General features: G+C 59.2%; 2 protein-coding genes across 4 annotated transcripts; one reads left to right on the top strand and one right to left on the bottom strand.

The window, feature by feature from the left end:
- The first annotated feature begins 2617 nt into the window (after window positions 1-2617).
- LOC105820049 (chromosome unknown open reading frame, human C17orf62) lies at window positions 2618-8163 on the top strand. 3 transcript variants are annotated; one of them, XM_012656449.1, is made up of 7 exons: window positions 2618-2655; window positions 3792-3917; window positions 4991-5032; window positions 5607-5680; window positions 6265-6361; window positions 7555-7699; window positions 7971-8163. In XM_012656449.1, the coding sequence occupies exons 2-7, from the start codon at window positions 3833-3835 to the stop codon at window positions 8089-8091; spliced, it is 564 nt and encodes a 187-aa protein (XP_012511903.1). In that variant the 5' UTR covers window positions 2618-2655; window positions 3792-3832; the 3' UTR covers window positions 8092-8163. The 3 variants fall into 3 exon arrangements, with proteins under 3 accessions (XP_012511903.1, XP_012511902.1, XP_012511904.1); XM_012656448.1 differs by having other exon boundaries at window positions 2638-2693; XM_012656450.1 differs by lacking the exons at window positions 2618-2655; window positions 3792-3917; window positions 4991-5032 and having other exon boundaries at window positions 5278-5680.
- Window positions 8164-9464: 1301 nt separating this feature from the next.
- Window positions 9465-14409, bottom strand: HEXDC (hexosaminidase (glycosyl hydrolase family 20, catalytic domain) containing). The gene is made up of 8 exons (XM_012656447.1): window positions 14083-14409; window positions 13381-13452; window positions 12828-13023; window positions 12031-12113; window positions 11030-11108; window positions 10861-10962; window positions 10498-10587; window positions 9465-9954 (listed from the first exon to the last, which is right to left on the bottom strand). The coding sequence occupies exons 1-8, from the start codon at window positions 14180-14182 to the stop codon at window positions 9747-9749; spliced, it is 930 nt and encodes a 309-aa protein (XP_012511901.1). The 5' UTR covers window positions 14183-14409; the 3' UTR covers window positions 9465-9746.
- Between the last annotated feature and the right edge of the window lie 1102 nt (window positions 14410-15511).

Here is a 15511-nt window from a genome sequence, read left to right as displayed (position 1 = left end):
CCTGATCACTCTGGCTAGGACTTCCAGGACTATACTGAATGGAACTGGTGACAGTGGGCAACCTTATCTGGTTCCAGTTCTAAGCAGGAATACTCTCAATTTTTCCCCATTCAGTATGATGTTGGCTGTGGATTTGTCATATACGGATTTTGTAATTTTGAAGTATGTTTCATCTATGCCTACTTTGTTAAGAGTTTTTATCATAAAAGGGTGCTGAATTTTGTCAAATGCTTTTTCTGTGTCTATTGAGAGGATCATGGTCTTTGTTTTTGCTTCTATTTATGTGGTGAATCACGTTTATAGATTTGCATATGTTGAACGATCCTTGCATCTCTGGGATGAAATGAACCTGGTTGTGGTGGATTATTTTTTTGATGTGCAGCTGAATTCGGTTTGCTAGGATTTTATTGAGAATTTTTGCATCTATATTCATAAGGGATATTGGTCTGTCGTTTTCTTTTTTGTCATATCCTTTCCTGGCTTTGGTATCAAGGTGATATTGGCTTCGTAGAATGAGTTGGGGAGGATTCTTTCCTTCTCAATGTTATGAAATAATTTCTGCAGTATAGGTACCAGTTCTTCTTTGTATGTCCGGCAAAATCCGGCTGTGAAACCATCTGGCCTGGGACTTTTTTTTGTGGCAAGGTGTTTTATTGCTGCCTCAATTTTGTTACTTGATATTGGTCTCTTCAGGAGTTCTATTTCTTCCTGATTGAGCCTAGGGAGGTTGTGTGTTTCCAAGAATTTGTCCATTTCCTTGACTTTTTCAAGTTTATGTGCATAGAGATTTGAATAGTATTCAGAGATATTTTGTATTTCTGTGGTATCAACTGTAATATTTCCTTTTTCATTTCTGACTGAGTTTATTAGGGTCCTTTCTTTTCTGTTTTAGTTATTCTAGCAAGAGGCCTGTTGATTTTGTTTATCTTTTCAATGAATCAACTTTTTGTTTTGTTAATCTTCTGTATAAATCTTTTGGAATCTATTTTGTTTAGCTCTGCTCTGACCTTAGTTATTTATTTTCTTCAGCTGGGTGTGGGATTGGTTTGCTCTTCCTTTTCCAGTTCCTTGAGATGATTCATCAGCTATGTGACTCCTGAGTAGCAATTATAGGAAAGCAAACTAGGGGACAATGGCTGGTTTTTTATATATATATATACACACACACATATATACATATATGTACACACATATATATATTTTAACTATGCCTATACCTTTGCAGAATTCAGGTCCCTACCACAGTTCCACTTGTGACCTTTTATTAATTTTATAAAGGGGCTGGCCCGATGGTAGTGGGTTATCAGAACTTATTAACATTAGTGTCACTAAAGTTGGTATTCAACCCCCCATTGCTAAATTTGACTGGCTTTAAATAAAAATTTATAAAGAGTGGTTTTGAAAAGACAAAATAGATTGTGAATTTACACTGGTACTTCTAATTCAAATCCAGGAATACGGGGTTCTTATTTAACCTTGTTGATCTTACATGTGTGACTCTTGTGAACTAAAATAAAATCTTAAGCCCCCACCCCAAGCCAAGTGAATGGACCCCCCCTCTTGGCCAAGGGGACCCCCCCCAAAAAACCTTAAAGTTGAATTGCTGGCCATGAGGAGAAGGGAAGTCAGACACACCTAGTTACGCCCTGTCACTTTTGGAGTTACTCTTTTTAACAATAAGATGCAAAATCATTAACCAGCATAAGGCCATGTAAGGCAGAGATTAAACCACACCTGCAGGTCACCAATTTACTTAACACATCACTTGAGTCTGGGTATGTGTCCAGTGGCTCGTCTCTGATTAACAGACTTCCTTATGTTAACGTAGAACATTCTAAGTCTTTACATAAAGCTTCATTTCTTCAACCAATTACAAATAAAAGAATCTTTAAACCCACCTATAACCAGTCCCCCCCTGCTTCGAGATGTCCTGCTGTTTTGGGCCAAACTAATGTATGCTTTATATGTATTACTTTATGTATGACTTTATGTGTTAATTCCGGTTTCCCTGAAATGTATAAAACCAAATTGTAACCCCACCACAGTGAGACCACTTGCGCAGGGCTTCTTTGCCGTGGCTGACAATAAACCACGGAAAATTACTTTACAGAATTTGGGTTCTTTTCCATTGACAGTCCTTTCTCCCCTGCTGAAATTCCTGGTTCCCAGGAGCCCCTACATAATTACTCATTTGCATTTTCTCACACTACTTGACAGTGCCTCACAGTAACAATGCCAACTCTGCTAACCACAAAATCATGGGCCGAGCCCGGGGCTCTACCCGGGAGGCTGAGGTGGGAGGATCCTGGAGCCCAGGAGGTCGAGGCTGCAGCAGCTGCGAACGCACCGCAGCGCTCCAGCCTGGGCCAGAGTAGGACGCTGTCCCAAAAAACCCCCAAATTTACAGTTTTACCATGAAGTGCTGTCTCTTTTGTTAGATTAACCCGAGGCGCACCGTATCTCTGGGGGTTCCGAGGTGGCTTTCACGCCTCTCCGCGACCCACGGCTCCCCCGCAGCGACGGAGAAATTATTGACATCCACACACCGAGTGTTAGCCTGGGCCCCGCCCCGCTCCGGAAGTCAGCCCCGCCCGGCTCCGGAAGTCCGCCCGTCCGGTCCCGATCCCGGAAGGCCGCGCCGCCCCGAGTCCGCCGGTTCGTGTCCCTCGGCCACCGCGCGGGCTCGTCGCTCGGTAGGCGGGGGCGGGAGGCCGCGCGTGTCCTGCAGTCACGTCGCTGTGACCACGCGCGGTGCAACCGCGGGGAGCCGGGCGTCGGCCGGAGGCTGGGCGCTGCCGCCGGACCCGTCTTCCACCCGGCTGTCGCGTGGCCGGCGGCGCCCACGGCCTCGGTGTCGGGGCCGTCGCAGCGGGGGCGCCCCGGCCCGGGCAGAGGCGCGTGGTCGGTGCGCGCGCATATGCGTGCACGCGTGTATGTGTGTGCATGCGCGCGTTTGTGCATGCATGTGTGTGCACGCGTGCATGTGTGTGTGCATGCGTGTTGCGGGGGGGCAGGCACGTTTTTGGAGCCTCGTCGGTAACTGAGGCCAGGAGGGAGGTGATTTAGGATTCGTTTGTGTGATTTGAATCCACTATTTAATGTGAGGAGTTTGATTTGACTCTGCAGGGAAGTATCTGAGAAACTTCCCAGAGCTGGGTCCCCGGAGCCAGCGTTTTGAGCGCATTGACAGTGTGCCCGGCTGTTGTAGCCCCCTCAGAGCACTGGGGAAGATTAGCCTTTGGTGACTGGTTGATACCAGCGGTGCCTTCAGACCCTCCGCGGAGTAGTCTGGAGTTTCAGCAGCGGCAGGACAGCAGAGACAGAGCTGGCTTTCTCAGTCCTGCCAGGGTGGACTCAAGCCACGACGAGACCTTCAGTTCCCCTTCTTGGTGGAGGCCAGCACAGGGGAGAGCTGGGATTCTGGGAGGGTGCCGGAAGCTTGAGGGCTGCTGGGGCCTAACTAAGTCTCCTTGAGACTTAGTTTCCAGGTATGGTGGCCTGTGGGGATCAGGCTGACACTTCTCAAATGTTTGTGGGGGAAGTAGCCCCAGCGCAGTCAGTGTAATTGTGAGCAGAAGAGGGCCTTCCTCGCAGAGGAAGTGGAGTCCCCCGGGGATAAAGTGGCTTGCCTGACCGCAGAGACCAAGTCAGGCAGGCTGACAGTGTGTGCGCCTGCAGGCGCCTTTGCTGGCGGGTCTGCACCTGGCCTCCTGTCTGCGCCCGATGAGGTGGGTGCTTACCTGTGTGCAGCGGCTCGAGGTGTCCAGCTGTCTGTGTCTGTTCTTCCCCAGACCCCGTCTCCTGTACGGAGTGGTGCCTGCACGTTCTGGGGATGTACATGCAGGTGGAGATGCGCACCAGCTCCCGCCTCCATCTGAAGAGGGCTCCTGGCATCCGGTCCTGGTCCCTGCTGGTTGGTAAGGCTTCCACGTTTGCCCTTCAAACAGAAAGCCTGGCCGGGCGTGGTGGTGGCGCCTGTAGTCCCAGCTGCTCAGGAGACTGAGGCAGGAGGATCAATTGAGCCCAGGAATCTGAGGCTGCAGTGAGCTGTGATGAGGCCACTGCACTCCATCCTAGGTAACAGAGTGAGAGCCCATCTCCAAAAAAAAAAAAAACACTGGAAAGCCTAATTATAAAAAAGGATGAAAATGAAATGAGGTATTTCCTCTTTTGTTCTATTACCCTGAAATAAAGCAATTACTGTGTTTCTTTGTATACATTTAGATTTTATCCTATGTACATGGTTTTACAGGTAATACATATCTAGTTTGTCTTTTTCGTCACTAACATCTTTTCACTAACACTTTGGGTTAGTTAGTTGGGTGGCTTTTCTGAGTCACTGCATTTTCCTTTGTACTTGCTTTGATCCCTGTGTTGGGCCACTGGGACTTCCCCCTTTTTCTCTCCTCTGTCCCCTTCCCCTGCCCAGCTGGAGGGTCCTGGGCCCTCAGGGCAGCTGCGCTTGTGTCAACTGGGCTGGTCACTGTGTGAGGAGAGGAGCTGGCCATGCCTTCTCTGTGACTCATCGTTCCCCAGACACGCATGTGGCTTCCTGTGTGTTTTGCTTCGTGTGCTGTGCCGTGAGTTTCATGTAGTCTTGTTTCCATTCTTCACCACGTGCTGCCCTGGCATCACCATGACAGGCTCCTTCCTGACTCCCCAGGCAGCTCCAAATGTGTATACTGTGTGTGTGTGTGTGTGTGTGTGTGTGTGTGTGTAAGAGATGGGGTCTTGCTATGTTGCTCAGGCCGGACTTGAACTCCTGGGCTCAAGCGATCAATCCTCCCACATCGGCCTACCTGAGTAGTCGCTGCGCCTGGCTGTGCTGTGTTTTTGAACCAGCTGTTTGGCTGTTTCCCCCACTCTGAACCTGGTGGTCTCTACCCTGAGCCCCAGTCCACAGCCATCCCTGCAACGGGAAGGGGCTGCAGCTCCCAGGAGCCCACTGCACCGGGAGGACTCATGGGAAGGACTTTCTTTCTCTCTGCAGGAATCTTGTCCATTGGCCTGGCAGCTGCCTACTACAGTGGAGGTAAAACCCCTGCCCAACTTTCTCAGCTGTTGGAAAAACCGCCGTTTGTGATGGGTCATGGCATGACCTTTGAGGTCTCTGGCACCTCTGCCTTGAGAGTGTTGGTGGGCAGGGCACCATCTCCCTGTGCAGGTGTGCTCTTCCGAACGCACCTTCCCACCCAACCTGCATTTCACCTACGTCTCAGGCATTTTCAAATGTCATAAAATATTCCTTGAAAGAGGGTTCTTAGCGTAGGCCTGAGGTCCTGCTGCAGGGGTGCGCCATGCTGCCCACCTTTCCCCCGTCACCATCCTGCTGAGATGGGCAGAGGCCGTGTGCACCCCTGCCTGCCTCAGGTGGGCTCCCGGGGGCGGAGCTGGACAGGGCATGTCCCATGTGGGTCCTGAGGGACCAAGGCAGGGCCAGCAGCACAGACGGCTGCCTGGAGTCCCTGTAGGTGTGGCAGAGTCCCCCCCATGCCTGTCCTGGCCTCACGACAGCGTCTGGGGGAAGGCTGTGCGGGGCGGGCCCTGGTGGACATGTCGCCTGGGCCCCTCCTGCACTCACGGCCGGCGCCCTGTGTGTGCTCCAGACAGTCTGGGCTGGAAGCTGTTCTACGTCACCGGCTGTCTGTTCGTGGCTGTGCAGAACCTGGAGGATTGGGAGGTGAGGCCTGGTGCAGGTGGGGGGAGCAGCCAGCGGGGAGGTGCTCCGGGGTCTCCCTGCAGAGGGGATCGAAGCAGGAAGAGGGCTCCAGGCAGCTTAAGGCCGCCTCCCCACGCTGAAGCAGTCCTAGCTTCACGGTTTCCGTTTAGTGGGACTTGGCCCCTGGACACTGCCTCTGACCATTCTTGGGCCAGGGCATCTCCTAAAGGTGTTTTTGTCCTAGAAGCTCCTGATGACTGTTTTCCACCAGCATTTTTCATTCCTGGAGCTGCTGGGTGCAGAGGGGGTGTGTCTGCCGGCCCCGCCCCCCTCTTGGTGCCCCCGTTAGACTCTGCCCTCCGCTTCCTTGCTGGACGGTTGGGCCGCTGTCCTGTGCTCGCACGTAGCTGCAGCGGGACGAGCCCCTGTGGTGCCGGCGAGAGTCTCGGATCGCTCTGTGGGCGTCAGCCCAGACAGCCGCACGTGGGGCTCCAGGGTCTGGCTCCGACTGGGAGGGCCCCTTCTCCAGCACACGCGTGGTGACACCCCAGTCCACTCGGCCCCACCCTGTGGTGTGCGTGTGCTCAGCGTGTGTTGGTTTCCAGGAAGCCGTCTTCAACAAGAGCACGGGGAAGGTCGTTCTGAAGACGTTCAGCCTCTACAAGAAGCTGCTGACTCTGTTCAGAGCAGGCCATGACCAAGGTGAGGTACGGGGAGTTTGGAGGCTCGGGCTGGGCGCAGCAGACGCTTGGGGGCGACCACAGGGCCCAGGGAGGCCTGGCAACACCTCAGGTCCAAGCTCGCCTGCTGGGTGCTGTGTCCTGCCTGTGGACATGTCCTGTTGGTGGGACGTGGGGTCCCACAGACACGCCTGGCCTGCCCAGTGCCGCCAGGCAGGCAACCTGAGCGCTGCACACTCCTGGGCTCCACGGAGGTTTGACCTGGGAGGGTGGGAGGAGCAGGGTCTGGCTTCGGGGTCCACTGTTTGGATGGTGTTCTCTCCCCGCCCCCACCCCTCCTGCGGGGCCTTGGGAGTGGGGCTGGAGGACGGCCAGGTAGGCGGAGTCATGGCGGCCAGCGGGCGGCTCTGGATGGGGCCACCCTTCTCCCAGACCTCGCCCTGCTGCTGCTGGCTCTGGCGGCCTGCGGCGAAAGGCCGGTGGTTCGGGTAAGCGCCTGCCTGAGTCTCTCGGGTCCAGCCGTGGTCTCCACTTTCCGGAGATGCTGCCACCCAGGCAGTCTGCTGTGGGCGTGCAGCTGCCGTGTGCAGGTGCAGAGAGGCCCTTTGGGTGTGCTTTTAACTGAGGTGGCGGTATCTTGTGAGGGGCCACCTGGGGGACCACCAGTCAGTGCACAGCCCTGGGGGGGACAGAGTTGCTTAGCGGTCTTGGATTTAGCGCCAGGTTTGCGTGCTTCCTGACGGGCTGCTTGCGGGGACGCCCTGCGGAGCCCTGGTGGTGGAGGCGGGGCGGTCGCCCGCCCCGGACCTGAGGAGGTGGTTTCCCTGAATGGCCCCAGGAAATGGCTGAGGGCCGGTCACTGAGCTGGGGGCCAGGAAGGCATTTTTTCAGCCTGGGGGAAAAACGAAAGCAAGTCGGGCAGCCTTGTGCTCCATGGGTCCCTGGCGGGTCAGAACTCAGGAGCAAGCTGTGCGTGGTGACTCGCAGGCTTGTGGTGCCAACGCGGTGACGGTGGGGCCACTGAGCACATCCTCACCCAGATGACCTCACGCTGTGGTGAGGGTCACGGCTATCCCTGGGGCCCAGCCTTGGACGTGAAATAACAGTTTTGCCAACGCAAATGTGACTTGTTCCGGCAGAGCCAGCGGCCCCGACACAACCGCCCAGTGGCGCAAGCGGGCGGGGCCAGCTCGGCCACTGACCTGTGTCCCACAGTGGTGGTCCTGCTGAGCGACATCCGGGACGTGAACGTGGAGGAGGAGAAGGTCCGCTACTTCGGGAAGGGCTACTCGGTGGTGCTGCGGTTCGCGACAGGCTTCTCCCACCCCCTCACCCAGAGCGCGGTCATGGGCCGCCGCAGGTGGGCTTGTGATCGGTCTGGCCAGGGCTGCCCATCCTCGCACGGTGGGGGGCTCCGGATGGCTCTGCCAGCTGGGGAGAGGATCGGACTGGGGTCTGGGGAGGGCGGGACCAGGACAGAAGTGCTGGGTCTGGTTTGGGAGCCCCGGGGGCTGCTGCAGGTGGGTGGTCGGGCACGATACCGGCACGGAGTCTCGCTGGCTGCACAGGGCTGGTGCTGCCGCGGCCCAGGGTGACCTGCCTCCCCCCGTCCCCACTCCCGCCTTGCCCAGTGATGTGGAAGCCATTGCCAAGCTCATCACCAACTTCCTGGAGCTGCACCGCCTTGAGAGCCCTGCAGAGCTATCTCAGAGCAGTGACAGCGAGGCCGGCGACCCTGGGAACCAGAGCTGACGGCACAGGCGTGGCTGCAGATGAGCCGCTCACAGAGAGGCCCTTGGCCTCGGCTTTGATGGCACCTCCAGCCGAGTCTGCCTCCTGCCCCTTCAAGCCGCGGCTTCTACTCTCTCCTAAACCACAGGCTGGACCTTCTCTGAGGCCAGGAAGGGCCGGGCGGGGTGTCTGTCAGAGGACGCAGGAAAGTGGGTGCTGCGTGCAGGGGAGGGCACGGGCCATGGGCTCAGAAATCAGTGGCTCCCCTGTAGTCAGACATTGGCTTCAGCTGGGGCAGTTTGGGGTGTGACGGTGACAGGTGGTGTGGCCTGGTCTGGACAGACCCACCCGCAGCCTCTGAAACAAAAAGGACGCTTTCTACAGCACAGCGCCTGGGCCTGGCCTTCCCGAAGCCCAAGGTTTCGCCGGCCCCAGAGTCCTATGGGAGCTCAGCCCACAGGTCACAGTGAGCCTTCCATGTGCAGTTTGGGGCCAGGCCACATGGATGCCACTGCTGCCAGGCGCAGGGCAGATGCCCCGGACCGCCCGTCCACCTATCCCACAGCCACTGCGGATCCTGCCTCCCCTCACTGAATCCTCCGTGCAGACTGCCCCACCCAGGCCGCCCCTGCAGAGGGTCCCTCCACTCCCTACCCTCAGCCTGGGCAGAAGCTGCTAGTCTAGGACAAGTCAACTCTTCTAACATCCTGCGGCACCTACATACTGGGCGAACCTCTGCGGAAACAGACGTCCATCCTCTCTCGAACCTGGGGAAGACCTGGGGTAGGGGGCCAGGCTCTAAGGCACAGCGTGCCCTGAGCACGCACAGCTGGCCCCCAGGCCTACACCTGAGGACTCCTGCTCCCTGGCCAGCCCCCCACGAGGCTGCCGTGCGGAAGGGCTGGACAGCGCTGGAAATGGCCCAGGGCTGCCTCAGGGCCTTCGCGCCTGCGCCGCACACAGGTGATGACACCTCTGCCCCGGGTCAGGCCACCTCAGGGAGAGCAAGACACGGCAGCTCCTTCTCAGCAGGGGCTGCAGCCAGCCCCTAGTTGGGGACATGGCTGTACACAGGCCAGAGTTCAGTTTTTCTTCCTAAAATGGAAGTGTAAAATGCAGTAACTGGTTTCTGGTCTGTTCACCCCGCGGGCTGTGAGAATGTGCTTTAGGTGACAGGGAGGAAGCTACCCTGGGCCAGGTGCCCTCTCTGTGCCATAGGGAGCCGGGCTGAACTGAAACCACCTGCACGGTGGGCGACAGAAAAATCTGTTTTTTTGTTTTTTTTAAGACAAGAGTCTCACTCTGTGTCCCAGGACAGAGAGCAGTGGTGTCATCACAGCTCACTGCAGCCTCCAACTCCTGGGCTTAACATCCTCCTGCCTCGGCCTCCCAGAGCACTGGGACTGCCAGCACATGCACCACCGCGCCTGTTTCGGCTTTCTGTTAGCGTGACCTCTGGCTTCCACTCTTCTTTTTATTTCAAAAGAGTAAAGTTCTATGTGCAGATCATAAAGCAGGTCCCATGTGCTTTTTCCTCCGATATTTCCTTTTTCCCCAAAGATCATTGCACCGTTGGGGGCTGCCTGGCCCTGCACAGCTGCGGGGGCTTGGGCGGGAGTGAGCTGTTGGGGGAGGTCCGACGGACAGCTGCCCAGCCCGTGCACAGGCCACTCCCCTCAGGGGTCCTGACTGGCGTCCCAGCCGGGGTCGCTGGGCGGGGGCCGAGGAGCAGCCGCCTCGCTCAGGTCCTGCAGCAGCCCCTGCAGCCGCCGCATGCTCGGGTGCACGTTCTCCTCCAGCCACTCCTCCACGGCGTCCGGGTAGAAGGCCAGCTGCAGGGCCGCCTCCAGCTGCTGCAGGAGGGCGCTCCACCGGGCCAGCAGGCTGCGGGGGGATGATGGCCATGAGCATGCCTGGGGGCCCTGGGGACTGCTCACATCTAAGCACTCTGCACTCGAGTCCTCAGCCCCGTGGGCCAGCACTGCTCTGTGCCTCAGTTTACCCATCTGTAAAGGGGGACTACTGGCCCCTAGGTTGTGGGAGGAAGAAGTGAGCAAATTTGTCACAGTTGGGCATCCCACACAGGAATGCACTTCGCAGTGAGCTGGCAGAGTTTTCTGTGGTGGCCTGTGAACCTGTGGCAGCTGGCAGCATCTGCGCTCCCTGGGGGGCAGTCTGTCTGTCTCGGGGAGAGTGCAGGGGCACAGCCCAGGTGGTCTGAGTCCAGGGAGGAGCCCCACACCTGCCCAGGCATCTAAGACCCAGCATCTCGCTCTAACGTTCAGGAAGCATCAGCAAGCGCTGGCATGTCTCTTCCAGCGAGGGAGGGATTAACCTACGGCTGCAACTCCTAGAGAGCTTGCCTTGGTTCAAAGCCCAGCACTGCAGCGGTGCTGCCACGTGGGGGACAGGCTGCCGGGGGGTTACCTGAGAGCCTCGGGCCGGATGTGCTGCACCATGACGGGGTGGATGAGCTTCCGACTGCGGTGGTAGGAGCTAAACCAGCCAGTCACATACCTGGGCAGACCCACAGGCAGGTGTGCCCAATAGGCCGGCCCTCAGACAGGTGCACCCGCTGGGCAGACCCCAGGCTGGTGCGCCTGCGGGGCCGGGCACTGCGCGGCCGACAGCGGCTATTGGGCAGTCCTGGGGTGGTCTTACAGAATGCCTCTGGGAAGACTGTTAAGAATCTGGTACACATTTCTAAAGGTCTTTTCCCCCCAGAAAGTCTTCGCAAGGGAGGAGGCTGCTCCCCTGAGCTGGGGGTCGTGGGGCGCTCCCACCACCCACCTGTTCCTCTCCAGCAGCGCGTCCACGGAGCTGCGTAGGTGCAGGCTGAAGTGCGCAACGAGGCTGAGGATGTCGCTGCCAGGGAAGGAGCCGGCCCTCTCACTGCGGAGAGCCACGCTGAGAAGGGCTGCCCCACGACAGGGGAGGGCTGGGAGGGGCGGGGGCTTACCCTACAGGATCGGTTGTTTCCAGGCTTGAAACCCCGAGAAGGTTCTCCACTCTCAGTTTGACATCTTCGGTGAATCCTCCTGCAATCAAGTGCAGTTGGAAGCGGCGGGGGGCTCTGCAGGGGAGCAGGGGGACGCGAGCCCTGCCGCTTCTCACTAAACACATGAGACGTGCTCGTTATTTTAAGAGTCAGAAAATAGAAGTAAGGATGTGACGCGGCAGCACCACCACCGGGACGGCACGTGGCCCTTCCTGCTGGGTGGAGCCCTACTGCACCGTGTCCAGGGCTGCTGCAGGCACCGACGTGGACGGGCGCCACGCCGGTGTGCGAGAGGAACACTCGCTGCAAAAGGCTGGCCCCATTCTTCCGTGAAGGCCAGAAGGAACAACAGATGGCCGACCCCAGGACAGCAGGACGGGAAGGTCCCTTCTTAAAACCGGGGAGAGCTGAAGCAGACACCGTGAACATTCGCACATCTCCGGGGGGACAGGTTGGTGTCTCTGCGCCTTTCTGCTCGTTCCACACAGCTGAGTGTCGACACGTCAGAAAGGCTGGGAAGTCACAGTATTGCACTTCCTTTCGCCTCGCTGCACGCGTGAGCCACAGCTTTCCGCAGACGCCACCCTAAGTCCCTGCGCAGTCCCCTGGCGCACGCAGCAGGGTTCCTCCCGCCAGGCCCTCCCTGCCCAGAGAAGCATCCCCCGCTCCTGTCTCCACCCACATGACCAGGCGTTCGAGACATCCATGCCGCAGAGGCCGAGCGCTGCCCCCCTCCCCGAGGCACACGCTTCTCCGTGGGTCCCCTTGAGGACCTGGGTGCGGGTCCAGCGGCGCTGGTGGCGGGTGGTGGCAGAGCTGGGGCTATGCGCCCATCCGCGTGTAGGGAGGGCCACAGTCCAGCCCGAGTGGTCGGGGGCACCGGGTGCTCGGCCTCCCGCCCTCCCTCTCTGCCAGTCTCTCTGGGAGGACTCGGCAGGGCTGGGGCGGCGGACGAGACGTACCGTGGAGGAGCAACTGCAGACAGGCTGCCAGTGACGGGACCCCCACAGGAAGCAGCTCGCACAGCACGGAGAAGTGGTCATGCCTGTGTCCGTGGAGGGGGCTCAGCTCTGCCGCCGCCGGCTGTCTGACCTGGGGTGTCCCTGTCATTGTCCCCTTCACCCCATCTAGGGTCTCTGGGCCCTCCCCTTCCCCACCAGCTGGGGCGGCAGCTTCTCCCCAAGGCCCACGACAGGTGGGGCAAGCGCGGCAGGTCAGGGCAGCGTCAGTCCCGGGCAGCGGCTGAGGGGCTTGGCCTGGCCCAGGGCGGGGTCTAGGCCCCCACTGGCGGGCTGGGCACCTCCCCTACCTGTGCCCCAGTTTCTTCAGCTACAAGCTGGGTGGAGACAGGCACTGCCCCCAGGTGTGAGCAGGCGACGGCTCACTGGCACCTACGTCATGGCCAGAGAGGCCTCGGTTGATCCCAGCCTCAGGGCGGCTCTGCCCTGCTCCAGGCTGCCTGGTTTAATCCAGACCGAGATGCCTGCCCCGCAGGGCCGGACACCAGGAGCCCCTAGATGCTTCTGCAGTGCTAGCTGCTGCCTCTGGGCACGTGGTGGGCTGTGAGCTGGCCCCGACCTGCCCACCAAATCCCTCCTGCTTTGCCGTCCACGAGGCACAAACAGCCTCACATGTGGAGCTCACAGGCAGGGGCCACGTGCTCGTGACTCTGAGCACGGGGGCCACGGGCGTGCGGGGTCAACTCCCATTGGCTGCTTCCCCTGAGCTGTTCCCCCAGGACGGCCGGCCCAAGGCTTACCTCTGCCAGCCGGTCAGGACGATGCCCTGCAGCGAGTCCACTGGCCCACTGGCCGCCACCTGCAGCCAGCGCTCATGGTTCCTGAGGTGGTGCTCCACTGGGGTCAGGGCCTGGCTGGGCCCCGTGGCGCCCTTGAAGGCGCTGGCAGCCCACAGCCTCCGGAAGCCGCACTCCCGGTACTTCTGCATGAGGAGCACTGCGTGAGAAAGCAGGCGGTGAGCCGCTCCAGTGGAGGTGGCCGCCAGGGCCCCAGACACGCAACCTGGGCCACGTGCCCGTCCAGACCCAACAATAGGAGGGCAGTGACGGCCGGGCTTGGATCCTGCTGGCGGAGAGACTCGAGCGGTGGCCCCACTTTACCTGCCCGGCAGGGAGACGCTCTGGACAATGGGAGCAGAAGGCAGCCGCGAAGGGCGCTGTCCAGGGGCTGCCGGGCTCCCCGGGGTGGGTCTGTGGGGAGGCTCGGCAGGCGGGGCTGCAGGGTCGCGGGGATGGGGGGCCCTGCCCAGACACAGCCACGTGCCCCGGGTATCCCCTGCGACTTGGCACTGACCCTTGCCGTGCACGTCCAGGTCGGCCGCGTAGTCCCAGAGCACCGGCTCCACCAGCTGCGGCACCCCCGACGCTGTGGATGAAGGGGCCGTGAGTGCCGGGGAGCGTCCAGACCATGTCCCAGCCCCGCGGACGCACTTGTTTTGCATTAAAATGGGAGCATAACCCATCATCTTGGGGCAGACTCAGCACTGTGCTGCGCTTTTGGAGACAAAAAGCCACAACCACACACAGCACCTTTACCCAGCTGGCCTGGGTTAGGCACGATGGCCCCGCAGCTCTGTGGGGTGGACCATCCTACCTGCTGCCCTCTCTGTGGGGGCCACACGCCCGGTGCACCCAACATGCTGCTAAATGGGGTTAGTTCTAATGAATCTCAATTAACCTTGGTGGCTGCCAGGACGGAGCAGCCCTGGGGCACACATGCCCTGTGGACGCAGCAGCAGTGACGGCCCGGCCCTGGATCCTCACCCGTGGCCCCCACAGGCCTGTGGCGACTCTGCAGCCCACACCTGCCACTCTCGCTAGACCCTACAACGACTTCCAGGGGAATGACTCCGCTGGCATTTTCACGCGAGAACGTGTAGCGCGGGTCTGAGCCGAGTTAGCTCCCTTCGGGGCCCGTTTCCTACGGTGTGTTCTGTCTCTGGGGTCGGAGGTCTTGGGGCAGCCAAGCGGCCCCGCCCCACCCTGTGCGGCAGACCTGTGAGCTGGTCCTCGGGCATGTCCCGCAGCATGTCGTCCCACGCCAGGGGTGTCACGTGGGGGTGCTGGGCCAGCACGTGGCTGGCCACCGCCCTCATGTGGGACAGACACAGCTTGGCTTTGCTGTTCTGCTCCTGCTGCAGCCACTGTCTCGAGGCCTCCCCCTCTCCCAGGTAATAGACCTGCAGGGAGGAAGGGACGGGCTTGCTCCGCAACCGCTGCCTGCACCCCTGCACACCGCGGCCCCGGTTCACGCCGCGTCCCAAGTCTTGGGCAGCTGCGTGTGGGGAGCAGGCCAAGGGAGGAGCTCGGAGCCCCTTCGCCAGGACCTAAACTTGCACGCAGGGCTGCCCGTGAATGTCCACACATCTCTGCTCACGATCGGCAAAGGCGGAAACTGGTGTCCACCGACTGAGAGTGGTCCCTGTGCAGCGCGACTAGGGTTCAGCCTGAAGAGGGAGTGAAGTTCCCGCACAGGCCACAACGCAGAGGACCCTGAAAACCTCACGGGAGAAAGAAACCAGACGCACGGGTCACACAGTGCGCGATTCCATTCACAGAGAACTGGCCGTTGCGGGGCTGGCAGATGGACATGGGGCTCCTCCGGGGGAGCTGGAAGGGCTCTGGGACGCGCAGTGGTGACACCACGTGACACTGTAAACGCACCACAAAGTGCTGAAGTATGTATGTTACAGTGGTCACCATGGTGACCTTCACGTTCTATGGATTTTACCACGCAGGTTTCCTTCACAAAGGAAACCTCTGGGCTGAAACGTTTGCAAATCACAGTGCCAGCCCAGCGGCCCCCGAGCTGCAGCCTCTGTGGGCACCGTGCCCACTCGCCAGCCTCGAGCAGAATCACGAGTGGAGCAGCAGGGGCCAGGGTGGGGGCTAGCGAGGCAGGGGTGCATCACCAGGCACCCCAGGGACCCCTTGCCAGCTGGGGCTTCAGGGTCCAGAAGTGGTGTTGGTACTTCCATCCTCTCCCCAACGCAAGCCCCGCATCTTTAGCTGGAACAAAGTAACATCCTGCGACTGCCTGTACCAAGGGCACGACCTCGCCCCAGCCAGGCACTGCCGGGGGTCACACAGCCACCTCCAGGCAGGCTCAGCGGACACAGGGGCTTCCGCGGGCTGAGCAGGTTTGCCCTGTTCCAGGCCCCATCCTCCTGGAGAAGGCGCTAGAATGGGCTCCCTGACAGGGACTGTCTCCTCGGCAAGCCCTGTCTTTATGCTTTGGCACTTGGACTATTTTCTATTTAAAAAGAGAAACCAAGGCCGGGCGCGGTGGCTCACGCATGTAATCCTAGCTCTCTGGGCGGCCAAGGCGGGAGGATCGTTTGAGCTCAGGAGTTCGAAACCAGCCTGAGCAAGAGCGAGACCCCGTCTCTACTAAAAATAGAAAGAAATTAATTGGACAACTAAAA

Source organism: Propithecus coquereli, unplaced genomic scaffold (assembly GCF_000956105.1).
Source record: "Propithecus coquereli isolate 6110/MARCELLA unplaced genomic scaffold, Pcoq_1.0 Scaffold501, whole genome shotgun sequence".
Lineage (NCBI taxonomy): Eukaryota > Metazoa > Chordata > Mammalia > Primates > Indriidae > Propithecus > Propithecus coquereli.
The sequence above is the reverse complement of the archived record's forward strand: the minus strand, read 5'-3'. Positions and strand labels throughout refer to the sequence as shown.